Raw genomic sequence first — 17,860 nt, forward strand, 5'->3', positions numbered from 1 at the left:
TACATATATAATAATAATAATAATAATAATAATAATAATAATAAATTTGCAAATATTAGTAGGCCTATATGGAATGCTGTACTTGAAAAAAAATATTGAAATTTGGCTATTTCAAAAGCCCCCAAATTGCATCATCAGTTCTTTCCTCTACTATTTACTCGTATACTGGAACTGTGGAACCCTAATATTATTTTTTATTGTAACTGCGTTCCGGCCCAACAACAGCACTGTCTGTATGTCCGCATATCTCTAAAGGAAATTATGTTAGAATCGTATTTTTTTCTGATAGTCCTTAATCAGAGAATATTTAGAATTTACTATTTTAATAGTGATTATGTGATTATTTATGTTAAACAATAAAATTATCGTTTGGTTATCAGAAATCACCCTAATTAAAACTCATAGTTTCTATAGAAATGCTTGAAATGTTTACACCAATATCATAGTAAGTGTCTACATTTTACGTACTCGAATTCTGAAAGTCTACACAAAATTTTAGTTTTACAACACATTTACTTTTTTTAAGATGTGGACGCTGTATTCAAGTTTAAGAATATTTTTTCACATTGTTTATAACTGTGAGTAAAGAAAAAACTATGCAACTAAACGTTATATCTCCTAACAGCTTGAAATATACTTAATTACCCATTATGACACCTTAAAGTTTACATTAATTATAACTTCAACGTTTTGTGCTTTTGTAGTTTAAATATCAGTAAATTTGTAATGATTTTCCCAATACTTCACATACAAGTCTCCGTAAGTAGCTACTAAATACAAATAAATAGAATATAATAATGATAATAATAATAATAATAATAATAATAATAATAATAATAATAATAATATCCTTCAGTATAACTTTTGTTTTGATAATAAACTCGAACCTAGAGTTTACAATAAATTATTTATAATACGAAGAAGAACCTTACCCTATGATGCAAGAACTTTTCCACAAACTTTTCTCGCCTACGTCAGAGTTGAACTGTACAAACAATCTTTCTCACCCATCATTCTGTCTAGAAGGTGATGAATTCCTCCCTTCTGAGAAATGAAATTCTTTACATCACCAGATTTACTGACAAAGAAGTCTTTGTACGTTATCAGAAAGGTTCCAAAATGAACCAGCCTATTTGAATACTATAAGATCCGGGAATCTATCTGAAAAAGCTAAAAAAACAAATGAAAATCTCAATAAATGTTCTCATTCAGATTTCGACTGCACATCGATTGCCTATTCTTTCCTTTCTTCTTCTCTTCCTTCTTGTAAGTATTAGATCTATCGACTCGTTGCGATCTTTTAAATAATCTTCGAGACTTGTCAATGATCAACTAATATTTCTGTTCTAATTCTCTTGCTTTATTGGCAATAATTAGGACCAGGAAATTCATGGATTTGCATATATTTTTCCGTTGGCTGTAATTATTTGCTGATTAATTATCTTCACGATTAATCAACATTTAAGCTTATCAAACCAAATTTTTTGTTGCGTATATTTGCATATTTTGGTATTTTTTATATAAATGCATATTATTTCTTGATATTTATATTATTGTGGCATATTTTCGCGTTTAAGCTCATTCAACCTGATTTTATGTTGCATAAAGATGCATAATTTGAATTTTAAGAATAAAAGCATTATATTCCATTTTTAAAAACGTTATTGAGTGAAATTATTGTAATTATTTTTACCAGAAAAGTATTGAAAGTTTCGCGACACATCTAGTCAATCTCACGGCACAGTAGTGTGCCACTCTCAACAATAAATGTAAGTTTAATCTCATCTAGTTTCAACTATAATGTTATTACATTTATTATTATTATTATTATTATTATTATTATTATTATTATTACTACTACTACTACTACTACTACTACTACTACTACTACTACTACTACTACTACTACTACTACTACTACTACTACTATTATTATTTATTAGTGATATCAAGAAATATAGAATTGTATTAATGCATATTTATTGGCATATTTTAAGGTTTTTGGAAGCATATTTGCATGCATATTAGTAGATTTTTAGAACATGAGCTTCCTGGTCCTAGTGATAATACAGAGTGTCCCAAATTCATGTATGCACTCTTTGAAATACTATATAACAGCAAATAAATGAGATAGAAATACGATTTTTGCGGTTTATGATTTAGAACGCAGTGGAAAGCATGGAAACATGCTCATCTGTTTATGAACAAACATGGCGGTGCAATTATCGTTTGATGAACGTAAGTGGATACTGAAATGTTATTGTGAAGTGGAGAATGTTGTTGAGGTTCAACGACGTTGGAGAATTGAATTTGGAACACAACCACCAACAAGGTTAACTATCACAAAAATCCGAGACAAGTTTGAAGGCGACGAACTAGTGCAAGATGTGTTGAAAGGGCGGTGCGGAAGAAAAAGAAGTTCCACCGATAACGAGAGTGTTGATGCAGTCATGCAGGCTTTTGCACAATCCCCAAAGAAGTCAATGAGGTAATGTTCTCGTGAGATTGGTATTTGCAAATCCAGTGTTCATGGAATTTTGCGACTCAAAAATGGAAGCTTTACATTCCGAGATTTGTCCACGCACTAAATGAGGACGATCCAGAGATGTAGGACGAAGTGGAAGTACTGCGGAGTTCCCGCCTTGATCTCCGGATTTAACCTTTCAGACTTCTACCTATGGGGAGCTGTAAAGGACATAGTGTACGCCACAAAACCACAAACATTGAAGGAATTGACAGTTTAGATTGAACACGCCTGTAATGATATTCCATTAGCAACAATCCAGTTTATACGTCACTCTGTTGTACGTAGTTGTTGGGAGTGTACTGTGGCGGAAGGAGGCCATTTTGAACAAGACGGGCTTAAGGAATACAAAACCGTAAAAATCGTATTTCTGTCTCATCTCGTTGCTGAGAAATAGTGTTTAAAAATTTGTATACATCAATTTGGGACACTCTGTATAGTAGAGAAATGTACGGCTATTCATAAAATTTACATGATATGTTAAATTAGCTGTACATTCGTCAACATCATATTCTTCTCTTTCCTTTTGTATTTCTAAGGGTGAAGCAATTGAACGTGCTCCGAAACTAGCATCTCTTCCTAAGTATGCCTCTGTCACTTTTCTTCTTGGTTTATATTCTATAAATTATTTTGGGTGCATTCCATTTTTAATTCTATTTATATTATCTCTTCTGTTTTGAAACTATGTAACTTATTTCATGTTTTGTTACAAATAGTTCAAAATTCTGTCTGATTTTTGAATATGTATTGTTCTACTTTCGTACAGCATTTCCTTCTGCTCTGAAGAAATAATATTGCAGCGTGCCTTCGTTAAGGGGGGGAAGTACACCATTGGCCTTGAAAAATTTAGTAAAATTCATTTTTTTTAGTATCTCAGCTACTATAAAAGTTAAATATACAAAACGTTTCATGCTAAATATACACACATTGCACTTTATAAAATATTTTTCAGATTATTAAAATAGCTAATAATTACTTGTAAAAATAATATAAAATATCTATAATTTTATACAACTGTAAAGCATTTACATAATAAAATATACAATTAATTAAATATCTGTATGATTCTTTTACTGGAATGTTTTGAAGACATACATCAACAACATGGTCTAGCATCTTCTGTCTAGTCTTTCAGGAAATATATTTTCCTTAATAAAAATTTTTAGAAAATTTAATATTGAAGGTAAAGATTAAAGAAAAGAAATATTTCTTGGAGGAATGGTAAAAGATCTTAGACTATGTTGTTGATGTAGGTCTTTAAAACATTCCAGTAAAAGAATCGTGCGGATATTTAATAAATCGTATTATGTAAATGCTTTACGTCTGTAAAAAATATGAAAATTTGGTAGTATTTATACAGGTAATTATTAGCTATTTCAATATTCTGAATAGTGTTTTATAAAGTGTTATGTATATATGTATATATACAGAGTGTTTAAAAAATACGGGGCATAATTTCAGGTATGTATTTCCCACATGTAGACAATCAAAATAGTTCATTACAACATGTGTCCAGAAATGCTTTATTTCCGAGTTATGGCCTTCACAACATTGAAATTCACCGGAACGTTTTTCTTTCCGCAGGTCGTTGTCATTACAGAAGATGTTCAAAATGTCCACCTCCTGCTTGAATACAGACCTCACATCGATGTCTCATTGACCTGCGAACACGATCCCAAACTCCAGGAGTATTGCGTATGTCCTCAGAACATGCCACAATTCGATTTCGAAGGGATTCCAAATCAGGCACCGGAGACGAATAAACCAATGATTTTAAATGGCCCCGCAAGTAGGGGTTCAGATCAGGTGAGCGTGGAGGCCAAGCAATTGGGCCACCTCTACCTATCCATCGATCAGGAAACCTTCGATCCAAGTACCGGCGAGCCGTACGACTGAAGTGTGCAGGAGCGCCGTCATGCAAGAAGTGAATGTGTTGACGATTGATCAGTGGAGTGTCTTCTAAAACATGAGGTATGATGTTTTCCAGGAAGTTTGTGTACGCCTGCCCCGTAAGTCTGTTTACAAGTACATGGGGTCCAACTAATCGATCACCAATGATACCGGCCCACATGTTGAGGGAGAACCGCACCTGGTGATGAGATAGAACAGTTGCACGTGGGTTTTCATACGCCCATACATGCTGATTGTGGAAATTTGTTATGTCATCTCGTGTGAACTGTGCTTCATTTGTAAATAATACTAAGGCAGGAAAGTTCGGATTTACACCACACTGCTGCAAGAACCACTGACAGAACCTAACTCGTGCAGGGTAATCTGCTGGTGACAGGGCCTGTACACGTTGCAAATGATAAACAATTGATACTCTTTCAACAGTCTCTAGACAGTCGTATGAGGAACATTGACTTGCAACGCTACCCTTCGTGTGCTGATAGAAGGAGTCATGTTCACAGCCTCCAGAATGTCCTCCTGTACTTCTGGAGTTGTAGATCTTGGTCGTTCCCTTCCCAAACCAGGAGAGTTAAAATTTTCCATACTCTCACAGACGGTAATGGAGACGTACAGATGTCTTCCGAGCTGAACACTGTCGCTGTGGATACGTCTCCTGGTACAAACGACGAGCCAGCACAGCATTGCCGTCCGCCTTACCGTACATGAAGTGTATATCTGCCAGCTCTTGATTTGAATACATGTCGCACAGTCTAACGCCTACACAACACTGAATGTAACCTTCGCCTCGGAATGAACTGTCAGAGTGCCCTCTTAATGACTCCTTTGAAGGCAACGACCTGCGGAAAGAAAAACGTTCCTGTGAAATTCAATGTTGTGAAGGCCATAACTCGGAAATAAAGCATTTCCGGACACATGTTGTAATGAACTATTTTGATTGTCTACATGTGGGAAATACATATCGTAATTTCACACAACTATGTTAATAAGATGGAGTACTATCAACAAAACGAACTCCTGCATACTGTCTGATTCACAAGCAGCACTTCTGTCAGTTAGAAACAATAGGTATCTTCACCCCATTGCTTTGGATATAAGGTCTGAATTTAAAAATCACAATAATCACATATGCCTATCCTGGGTTAGAGGACACACAGGTAATGTAGGCAATGAACGAGCAGACGAACTTGCGAAAGAAGCTGCTTCCGCAGACATACCCTATTCATACATAAAGTGCCCAATCTCATATATCAAATGTAAAATGAAAGAACATATTACTTCTAATTGGAATTCACACTGGTCTACAAGTGATAAAGGTTCAATCACCAAAAACCTATTTTTTCCTCAGGTATATGATCGACTGAAATGCAAAATTTTCTCTCCAAACTTTATTAGTACACAATTTATATCAGGTCATGGTAAATTTGGAGCTTATTTTGAACGATTCAAAATTAAGACTGGAGAAGAATCGATGTGCTCGTGTGGAGATATTCAGTCGGTTGAACATCTACTGTTTGAATGTCCTATATTTTGCATGCAAAGACAATACCTTACTGTCCATGCTCTAAACTGTAAAATAACCTATGAGCAACCAATATGCACTGTTTTTCAAAAGCACTGTTGCTACAAACGTTTCGTCAAATTCATACATTTTATATATTCAAGGTTATAATTTCATCTTTATCATCATGATAATCCAAAACATGTATTAGACTAGATGGTCTGTTAAGGTCTCACGTCAGTCCAACTCTTAGCAGGGCGACCAACAAATTTTCTTTCACGAGGAGCGTACTGCAGGATTTGTTTCGGTATCAGTGTTCTATCCATCCTTTTGAAATGATTAACGTATTGTAATATTGATTCGACTTTGAGTTATTTCAGGATATCATTATTTCTTTCGTGGTTCCATTTTGTGTCTCATGAAGTCCATCTCGGCAGCGATTAAAACTGTCGGGCAAGAGTTCTTTTTTAACTGCGATTCGTGTATAACTCTAAATAAATGATGGTTTTAAAATTGTATTTATTATGCATTATGTTTTTATAAATTTGGTAAATTTATTTTGTATATCAAAGTCATGTGTAAGTGATAATGAATGTCCAAGGTATTTAATATTGTTCATCCTTTCCAATTATCTGTTACTGACGTACATCTTGCTGTGTGTGTGTATATATATATATACATATATATAATATATATATATGTATCTGTGTGTGAGTGTATGTATGTAATGTATGTATGTATGAATGTATGTATGTATGCATGTGTATATTTATAAATATATGTCTACATGTTGTTATATTATGTCTACAAATGTACATATTTTAGCGAAATGTCTTAATATGATCTACAAGTTCAACATGTCTATTCATGTTAAATTCTCTAGGTATTTCGATTATAATTTCAAGCCTTCAACCAAATTAATGTTTATTCACCGTATGTATCTATATGTTATGTCTCTACATACGTAAGTAAGCATGTATGTATGTATGTGTGTATATTAGCTAAGTGTCATAATATTATCTATAAGTGCAACATGCTATTCATGTTAAATTCTCTATGTTTTTCGACTGTAATTTCAAGACATTAATCTAATTAATTTATATATGTTACACTCTTACAAGTGTATATTTATTGTATGGTAGTTTGTAAGTTTCAATTTGTTATGATTAGTTTAAAATATAACCCTAATATACTTTATGTAAAATAGGGTTTATAAATATGGAATAAATACTACTACTACTACTACTACTACTACTACTACTACTACTACTACTACTACTACTACTACTACTACTACTACTATGGTCCAATATCTCATCACTTTTTAGATTTCTCAATGTAATTTACAAAATAAAACTATTAGAAGAATTTATTTTGTTGATATCAACTTTAGAAAGGTCAGGAATTAATATCAAACACTTTTGTTATTCGAAATGTAGTTGGTATATGGAACATCTTTTCATAAACTGTGGACTATAGTTGTGTTATGAAGTCACAACTATAGTCTATTGAATATATCCTAATATAAATCGCTCATGGACTACAGTTGAGGGGATGTTTTGCAACTGTGTCATACAGCAGTCAATAATTTTTAATATAAAATACAGATTTTGCAGAAGACAGTGAGAAAAATTATTTATTTCTTAATTTTAACATAACCGCTGTTTCTTTAAGAAAAATACAATTTGTATCAAATAATGAAATCAATATAAAACCAAAAAAAAAAAATTAAGACAAACATTATTAATCAAAATCAAACATTCTCAAACAGATAGGTACATAATCAGTTGGTTAATTTTTTGTTTAACTCCATAGACCTTCAAGTTCAGGCACATGGAAAACCTTCCTTTTCGTACTTCGCTACTTTGGCTTAAAATGATAGATCGTTTAATATCTTTTAAGGATGATTTGAAGTATCTTCGAGTGTCTCTTCAATGTCTGACAAGTTCAATGAAGATTTGATGCCAAGGAATATCCATCTTCATTTTTCACGGTAGAACTCTCTACTGCCTTCCCCTTGCAATAACCTTTGTTTCTGCTTGAGCAAATTGCAATTTTGGAGGTAGATGGTAATGCAAAATTTTCAATATCTGCTGCTGAATTACTTTTACTTGACTCAACATCAAGTTTCTTCTTTCTCCTCTTTATGATGTTCCTTGTTCTATTGCTTGATTCGTTGTCATTTCTATATATTTTATGAATGTGTCTGAAACAGCACTTCCTTCTGGGTTTCTGACTTTAGGATCAGAACATGATGGCATACTTCCTAAAACTTCAACTGCACAAAGGGGAAAGATTGCAACTTTCCTGAATCCAACTGCAAATTTGCTTGCGATATCGGAATACTGTAACTTTATTCCAGAGCTTATTTAATAATGGAGGAAATACATTTTTGGAATCTGTTGGCATGCTTCTTCCATCTGGTGTCCCTTTTCACTCGTCAAGTATTTGCCGCCAATGGTATTTCAATTTCGAAAACAAGTTCTGTTTAGTGGTTGCATCAGATCGGTCACATTTGGAGACTGCAAAACCTGTGATAATTCATTCTTGTGACGTTCTGAAAAGCATTTTGCCTAACGTCTTCCAGGTAGATTCTTAGAGAATGCTGGTACTTTGCGGTCTTGGCTATCCAGGTACATTTTCACATTACACCTGAAGTAGAATAACGTTATCAGAAATCCAAGATTGGACATGGATATAGCATGTTCGACGAATGCACGAATGCTTTTTTTCTGAAGACAAGAAGAACCATTGTCGATCAGGTGAGTTTAGTTTATTTTCATGCAGTGCTCTCGATTTAGGTATTATAGAACTACGAGGTATTTTGGACTTTTCTGCGGCTTCCCGCTGCATCAGTACCTTGTTGGTGATATATTTTATACAAAGATCCATACTTCTGTCATCATATAGCTTATAGGACCTTCCTGCCAACTTTCTACGAAAAATTTTATTAGGTGGCACCACCAGAAGCTATAAAAACATTCTGTAATGTAAGAACCGAAACCAGAAGTCGGAACACAACTATGGTCCACAAAAATGATAGGACCAAAGTTGAACCCCAAGTACCATTTTTTATTACTCTTCCAATAAAAATGAAAATACATATGCAACTGTAAAAATATTCATTAAATGTATGTAAATACTAAATTACCTGTCATATAGACCATCAAGAACACAGAAATTCTTGTTGTGGTAACTGATGGCAGAGAAAATTTCCAGTGGACGAGGTAACGTGCAAAACCTAACTCCACTTGATAGTTGACTAGCGACAAAACATGGCAGACAGGATGCGTTTCATAACCCTCACAATATTACTATATCTATGCTCTATGCTTCAGTATTTAAATAATCACTAACTATCACTAGGAACTGAGATATCACTGTTTTCGTGAGCGCGTGTGTTTGGACCATAGTTGTGGCTTAGGACCATAGTTGTGTGAAATTACGGTACCTGAAATTATGCCCCGTATTTTTGAAAACATGAAAAATTTTGTTCATTTAGCCTTTATAGTAGCTGAGATATAAAAAAATGAATTTCACTAAATTTTTGTAGGCCAATGGTGTACCTCCCCCCTTAAGAGGTTAGGTACAGCTTACAGCAGTAAAAGTTTTGGAAATATTCAACATTTTTTTCTTCCATTACTGTATCTTGTACAGTAATGAAAATTGGTATGTGTAAAATACTATCCTTCTGCTATATGAAAAAAAAATATATTTTTACGATTTAAAAGGAAATATATATATATATATATATATATATATATATATATATATATATATTTTTTTTTTTTTTTTTCAAAATTCAAAGTTCACTGTGCAGCGATGAAGCGTTTCACTCATAACTCATAAACTTGTTAACATTTTCATGTTCTCTCCCTTTTATTTTATTGCTGAAACTCATGTTTACAATATCATGCTCTTTCAGTTACATTCCTTAATAAACAATTTTTTTATTTTGTGTTAGATATTTGACCATTTTAAAAATGAATTTATTTTTTATCAGACAATCTATCAAAGATAGAGAAGTGATTTTGCAACATATTGTAGATATGACATGCATAAATACACACAAAAATTTCATCACAAACTATTGGATAGTTTTTCAGTTATAAGGGAAACGCTTCATTGCTGCACAGTGAACTTTGAATTTTGAAAAAGAAAATTATAATAATTTTTTTTAATCGTAAAAATATGTTTATCATATAGCAGAAGAATAGTGTTTTACACATACTAATTTTCATTATTGTACAAGATACAGTAATGGAGGGGAAAAAATGTTGAATATTTCCAAAATGTTACTCCTTTAAGCTGTACCTAACCCCTTAAGCTAAACCAAGCAACCTCTGTACTTGAAAACTCGGTTAAATGAATTACTATCTTATATTCGTTTTCCGCCACACAAATGTATCCAGAAACGTACACAAAATGGGCGTGTTTCCTGCAAATTAACTTCAGGCTTCCAAAGCAGTCACGAGAGTGTTATTACGTTACCTGAAATATTTGTGTAGTTGGATATACGCCAGCACATCTTCCGCTTGTTGTGTCAGACAGTACGACTCGGCCGGTTGGAGTAGATTCGGTTCATCGTGTAATTTGTCAAGTTATTTCCTGAAAAAATAATTTGAAGATCATGCGGGGTCCTTCACGCTCAACTGTTTCCACGTGCGAAGCTGTCTCATTATTCAGTCGTAATGCTACATCTCTCGCGGGGCGTTATATTACACTAAATGAAGATATGTGGTGACGTCACTTAGAGCTTCCTTGTATCTCAGTTTCAGTTTTATGGCACTTCCCCTTCTCTTTCCTCCCCATCCGCACCCGATTTTATGTCCTGTTCCTTACAGTTTGAGACGATGCTTGTAATTTTTCAAACCCCCGAATTGCCATGTGATGTTTTTGGCAGCAAAGATGATAATCGTCTTCATCTCTTTTAATATCTGCTTTAACACTGCAGCTTTATGCCCGGACGCCAGTGCGGTCAATAACCTGATAAACCGAATTTCAAGCTCTGGAGGAAGCGACGAGTTTATCGCGGATTCGGAGCGCCGCAGTGGGTGTCCGCTAATAAAAGGAAATGCGATTTCACAGTCCGATTGCATAGTTTGCGGTTACAATAGTGAAGAACCCAGCGGTGTTGAATGTTCCTTCCTACGAAGTAGTCTATTGCCCCTGCCATTGCCAGTAAACTTAGTATTGCGGTATTATTATTATTATTATTATTATTATTATTATTATTATTATTATTATTATTATTATTATTATTATTATTAGTATTAGTCTATTGCCTCTACTATCGTTAGTAGACTTATTATTATTGCGGTATTCTTATTGTTGCTATTATTATTATTATTATATTGCCCCTGCCATCGTCAATAGACTCAATACTGTTGCGGTATTATTATTATTATTATTATTATTATTATTATTATTATTATTATTATTATTGTTATTATTATTATTATTATTATTATTATTATTATTATTATTATTATTATTATTATTATTATTATTATTATAGACCAGGGTAATTGTCAACAGGAGGTAATTGTGAACAAATGCTCTGAGAAATACAAAACTGTCAATATAAAAATTTTAATTCAGGGAATATTTAAATTAACATGTTGGCTAACCTACAAAACAGTTTGGTGCGAAGTAGGAGTAACTGCTTAGTTGTGAACGAATGTTTTGCAAGAATCTACAAAAAAAGTTGAGAAAGAATTTTGCTTCACCTTCATTTCAGGCATTGTAAGTAAACGTACAGTGCTACTTTTTTAAGAATATGTTGTTTTTATGAGTAATGTATAGTAGTTAACATTTATAACAATGTTATTTCATTACTCTTTCATCGTATGATGACGCAGAATATCTGCATGGAAATATCATATGTACTTCGGTACATTGAAATAATATATGATATGCGTAAATCACGAAGTGATTTAAGACGGCGCTTATTCCGTCGGATCCCGGCCAACTAGTCACTCATAACGAGTGCACCTCAGCACATGAGTGGACTTCGGTCCTATGTTCATAGACATCTATGACGTAGTGCAGAGGGCGGCCACTAGAGGGAACCCAAGAGTTGGAACTCAATCAGAGACAATTCTGTCCGACGTCGGGGTTATATCCGGGTGTGGCTTAGTGGATAAAGCATCAGCACGTAGAGCTGAAAACCCGGGTTCAAATCCCGGCGCTGGAGAGAATTTTTCTCCGTTCCATTACTCTTTCATCGTTTTATAACAATGGTTTTGAGATCTTCTATAATCTCAATTCATTAAATTATGACGTGTTTACATTTGCCCCATAATTTTAATTGCTTGGGGGTAATTGTAAATATGTTTTACTATGGTTACATTTCGTACTTTTCAGTAATCAAAGAGACCCCCACTCACCTACATTGTAGAGGATTTAGAGAGGGTTGTCACAGAAGTGAAAAATAGTACGTTATCGTGAAACTCAGGAGAGATACTGAGTTCCTATATCGTCAAATATCATAGGTTAAAGGGACGAAATGTACCAGTGACCAAAATTGGAGTTGGAAGAAGTACAGCTCTTTCTTCTGAAACAGAACAAAAAATGTTCAGTGTTTGATAGCCAGTGCGAAAATTGGTGTTTACAGTTACCCCCTCTCAAAGGGGGAAATGTAAACTGGTGGGGTAAATGTAAACTAGCAATTAAAAGATGAAAAAAGTCAACCTTACTATTTTAAACCTATTTTCAGGGAATAGAAAGATCTAAAAATATCACAATTTCTTTGTCATGCTTACTGAGGGTTGTGTAATGTTCTAATATATTTGAAATCCGTGAAAAGTGTTTACAATTACCCTGGTCTACGCTATTATTATTATTATTATTATTATTATTATTATTATTATTATTATTATTATGTCTATTGCCCCTGCCATCGTCGGTAGACTTAATATTATTGCTGTATTATTATTATTATTATTATTATTATTATTATTATTATTATTATTATTATTATTATTATTGTTTGTAGGTAGTATCCACTGCGGTCCACAGTATGACAGTAGGATACTTTGATCTGAGATGGTGTAGGGTAGCATAGAAAGCTTCACGAATCTTATTTTCTATACCTCCCCGTTTTTCTGCTCTATCTTTCTTCGTACCAATTGGCTTTATTCTCATTATGTAGAATCGTAGTTTTATAAATTTAATATTCATATACAATTACCGAAATGTTGTCTAATGTAATTTGTTCCATTGTACTTGTTTATTTTCTGTTCTACAAATTTATTTCGTAAAATTGAGATTTCGTAGTACATTATATGTTCGACTTGTTCTGCTATTTAATATACGCAGAGCTCCTACAAAAGACCTATCCAGTTTTGAACACATGCATTTACATTCTATGAATCTGAGGTGCATGAAATTAGTACCAATGGAAAGAGAAAATCATAAAGTTTAGTTTCTTACCTTAAAGATGTTCATTGTGCCCCCCTCCCCTGGTAACCCGCACACATCAAGTCTATAGTGAAGTTCCATGTAGGTACTCTGATTTTCCGACACCCAGATTCTGAGGTTATGTCTGTTCACTTGACCACAAAGATGAAAAGTAGCTTCTCAGAAAACACCACGGAACAAATAAATTCATCATCGTTTTCAACTAAAGTCTGCATAGTTATGCAGGCATTTATTCGTAGCACTTTGTCCTCTGGTTTTAGGGCTTGCAACAACTGTAGTCGATACGGATGAAATCGCAACCGCTTGCGAAGAATCTTTCCTTAAAATCAGTGTACCATTTACGGATTTTAGGTCCACTGGGTGGATCTTCATCAAATTTCGTTTGGTAATGCCGTTGCACATTAATAACCGACTGGTTCACATAAAAATAAAGCATTTCTGTCCCCTATAGCAGCCATTTCCCCTCAACAAATTTGTTTATATGCGCTATTATGAGGCAGTGTTGTCAACTAGGAAAACATTGCTGCCACAACTAAACTTTTTGAGTTTCTCTTTCCATTGGTGCTTTTTTCTTGCACCTCAGATTCATAGAGCGTAAATTACATGGTTCCAAACCGGAAAGGTCTTCCGTTGGAGCCCTGTATTGCAATTATTTTAACCCTTATAGATCTTTTTTGTCTACAGGTTCGTTTTTATTGCATAAACATGATCAGCTGACGTTTTCATTATTCTTGAAGAGAATATGTGTTGTTCTTTGAAGAATTGTCTTTTGAATTTGCATAGCATGTCGTATTTTTAAGACTACAGTTGGTTCTGATATTTTGGGTCCTCTCGAGTCAAATTTTTCCATTCTTCCATAAACGTTCAATGAATAATAATGCTGACAATCTGCATCCTTTGTCTTACATCTACTGCGGTTTTCATTTGATGTGAAAATTCAAAGGTACTCAGTAGTAAAATTATGCATGTATGCTATTTCACACAGGGATCTAATTTCTGATGTAGTTTCAAAGGTAATTTATGCAATTTTTAAATTCTTCATAAGTCTGGTCGATGTATTCTGTCGTAAGCAAGAAAAAAATATAGAGACAAAATATTATATCCTTAAATTAAAATACTCTCTTTCACTGCTCTCAATCACAATCTCAAAATTGCCACTACCGTAGCTTAGAACAGAAAATTATAAAAACAGCTAGTTCATTCCTGGTGTCTTCTTGTACATGGTTCCAGATGTGGATCGTTTTCTTGAAGGAGATTCATTACAAGTTCTTTCGATAATCTGAATCGTTTCTTGAATTCACTATCGTCATATATATCGGATAAGTTACCGATATTTGTCACGAAATTTTCGCTGTCTTATCGGAATTAATATTGCTTCTTCTGACGAAAAAAAAAAATGAAGAAAAAGAAGATGATAATGATGTCGACAAAATGTTCATTTTGATATTAATACAATATTTACTAGTAATCTGTAACGTTTACACTTTCACCATATTTTATAATTATCGAATAGATAAGGAGCTATCTGCCCATTTATCTGGAGACAAGTTATCCAGAGATTTATACAGTAGAGAAACGCTTTAGGATATTTCGGCAATACTTATGAGAGATGAACAAAACTAACTGCCGCTCTCGCTCGCTGTGTTCGTTGCATTTGTCTTTCGAGTCTCGTCTCGTCATTCTCGTGCGCTTCGAGTGTCGCTCATCATTCTCGAAATAGCATTTGGTCGGCGTGGAAAGATTTCGTAACTTTGAATAACATATATCATTGAAATAAATAACATAAATGTTTAAACAAGACAAAAAGAACAAAACAGAACAGTATCTTAGTTATCAAAATGTTCTGGTTCTATTATATGATATTACCTATGGTTATATAAATAGAAAAAAAAATCTCAAATGAATTTGCATTTCTAAGAAACATAAAACATAACGTTAATATCTTTTTACTTGAGATTGCACACTTGATCTCAAATAGGCCTATATGTAAAGAAAATTCCTAGTCTTTTAATAAGGCCGTAGTAATTATATAAAGACTGGGGAACGGATTATTATACACTGAAAGGTAGAGATGATGTTTCAAATAGGCTACTTCATTGTTTATACATATATAACAGTTACCAAAGTAGATAAAAGTTCAGTCAGGTATAAACAGCGATTCAAGGCTGCTTGACGTTCGTGACTTTGGGAGTGATCAATCTAGACGTCTCGAAACATTTACAAGCAGTCTTTACGTCAACAACGCGACGTATAGAACATTGTCGTGCGGGTTTTCGGCTTTGAGGGCGCTGTTAGTCTTGCTGTCTCGATCGTTCTTCATCTGTAATACTTATCCATTGGATGAAGCTATGTAATAGATATCATACGTACCAGAAACCAGCCCAATGAAATGTAAAAATGCAGTATATTGTACCGTGTGTTGCAGATTCCCCTAACGCCACTGCTGGTGCTGGTCACCATGGTGGTGACATCTCTGGGCGTGTTCGCGGCCGGCCAAAGTGCCTGTCTGCTCCGAACGGACCTAACTGCCCTCGGCGTGTCGTTGGTGGTGACAGGCGTGCTGGGGGCAGGAACCCTGGCGCTGGGGTGGCGCACGGCGCCGCTGCCCCTGTTCTCCCTGCTGCTCGCCATTCACACTATGATGCCGGTGTCCCGTGCGGCGTCCCTGATACTGGCTGCTTTGCTCACTGTAGCGCACCTCGGCCTGGCCCTGGCGTGGCGTCCCGACCTCTACGAGTCTCGGAGCTTCTACTGGCAAGTAAGACCGCTATCTACTACTTCAAGAAATAATCGTCTAGTAACGGAACAGTTATTAGGAACAGAGATTTCTTTCTATTTTCTATTGCATTCTCACTTGACGGTATGTGTAAGAGGAAGAACAATTGTTTGTGTGCATCTTAAGTCTGACTAGTGTAATATGTAGCTAGTTGGTGACGTATGCAATGGAGAGGGAAAGGAATTGGCCAACTTACCCCATTATCTCCTGGACTAATTGCCTCATAAGTCGTACCTTCTTTCTATCACTTGTGAGGTTCAGACCTGTCTTGAGACAGTTGACTCAACGAATAACTATCATCATCATTATCATTTTCATCTCTTTGTTTATTAATTTCATCTTTTCCTCTCACTGTTTCTTCCGCTTTTCCATTCTCTTCTTTTAATTTTCTCCTCCCCCTTCTCTCTTTGTTTATTTTTCTTTCTTGTTTCACTCTGCTGTATTTTCCCTTCCTTTCTTTTCCATATATTTTCACACTTTTTAACCCGTCCTTTATTTCTTAATTTCTTATCATTTTGGACATTTTTCTCAATATCTTACTTCTTTTTCATTCGCTCCCTGCTTATCTGTTATTTTCCTTTAATTCTTGTTTATTCTGATCTTTGTTACTAATTTTCTTCATCTTCTCTCCCTTCTATTTTTCTGTATTTTATTTATCACATTTTATGTTCATTTTCCTTTCTATTTATCTTATTTTTCTCTCTTAACTTTTTAATTCTTCTTTCTTTAATTTCCCTTTGTTTCTTCTTTATTTTGTAATGCTCTTTCTTCCTTCATTGTTTTTTTTTATTTTTATTTTATTTTATTATATCGTCGGTTTAGAAGCGAAACACATCAGCTAAAAAATATTACTTTTAACAAAAAGGCGCATACAATGTGCATAATATATAAGTATAAGCTTGAAATTGGAAAATTGAATACACGTGAAGAGAAACAACTTACTAAAATTCATATTTTGAGGATTCAGTCTCGTTAAGAACTTTCAAAACATCTTTTTTCTCAAAGGTAATATTTCTTATTTAATGTGTTTTACTTGTAAGTCGACGATATTTCTTCAGCCTATCTTCATCTTTCTTTTGTTTATTTCACCTTAATCTTCTTTTCCTTACTTTCAGTCGTTTCTTTTCTTTTTTATGTTTTTGTTTTTTATTTTAACAATCATTTTGTTTTTTTTTCATCCTTTTCATCTTTTTCTTTTTTCTCTCTTATGATTTTCTATTTTATTCTTGTTATTTTATTTCAACTCTTTATTTTGTCTTTATTTTTTATTTCTTCCATTTTATCTTGCTCTTTTTCTTTTTTTTTTGTAGGTTTCTATGGTTTGTTGTGATCTTTTATTTCAGCTCTTCATTTTATCTCCATTATCTTCGTTTTAATTTTTTTCTTTTACTTTTCTCTTATGATTTTCTGTTTTTTTATTCTTTTATTTCAACTTTTCATTTTATTTAAATTTTTCGTTTTCGTCTTTCTCTTATGATTTTTTTATGGTTTTGTTTTCATATTTTGTTTCAGCTCTTAATTTCGTCTTCATTTTGTTCGTTTTCATCTTTCTCTTTTCTTATGTTCTTTTTTTATTTTAACTCTTCATTTTGTCCTTATTTTTTCTCGGTCTTCTTTCTATTTTCTCTTATGATTTTTATAGTTTTGTTTTGATATTTTATTTCAGTTCTTCATTTTGTCTTTATTTTCTTCCATTTAATCTTTCTCTTTTTTGTTTTCTTTTATGATT

General features: G+C 33.7%; 1 protein-coding gene across 4 annotated transcripts in view; it reads left to right on the forward strand.

Moving 5' to 3' along the window:
* The window catches only part of Ac76E (adenylate cyclase type 2 Ac76E), a 1,046,273-nt gene that overhangs the window by 640,183 nt on the left and 388,230 nt on the right, over window positions 1–17,860 (forward strand). For all 4 annotated transcript variants that reach the window (XR_011335836.1, XM_069845293.1, XM_069845295.1 and 1 more), the window contains exon 6: window positions 15,781–16,113. Coding sequence is in view for 3 of the 4 variants with exons in the window: in XM_069845293.1 (XP_069701394.1) it covers window positions 15,781–16,113 (333 nt within the window). In the remaining variant the exon portion in view is untranslated. The remainder of the gene's footprint in view (window positions 1–15,780; window positions 16,114–17,860) is intronic.

The sequence above is a fragment of the Periplaneta americana genome, chromosome 14, assembly GCF_040183065.1.
Source record: "Periplaneta americana isolate PAMFEO1 chromosome 14, P.americana_PAMFEO1_priV1, whole genome shotgun sequence".
NCBI lineage: Eukaryota > Metazoa > Arthropoda > Insecta > Blattodea > Blattidae > Periplaneta > Periplaneta americana.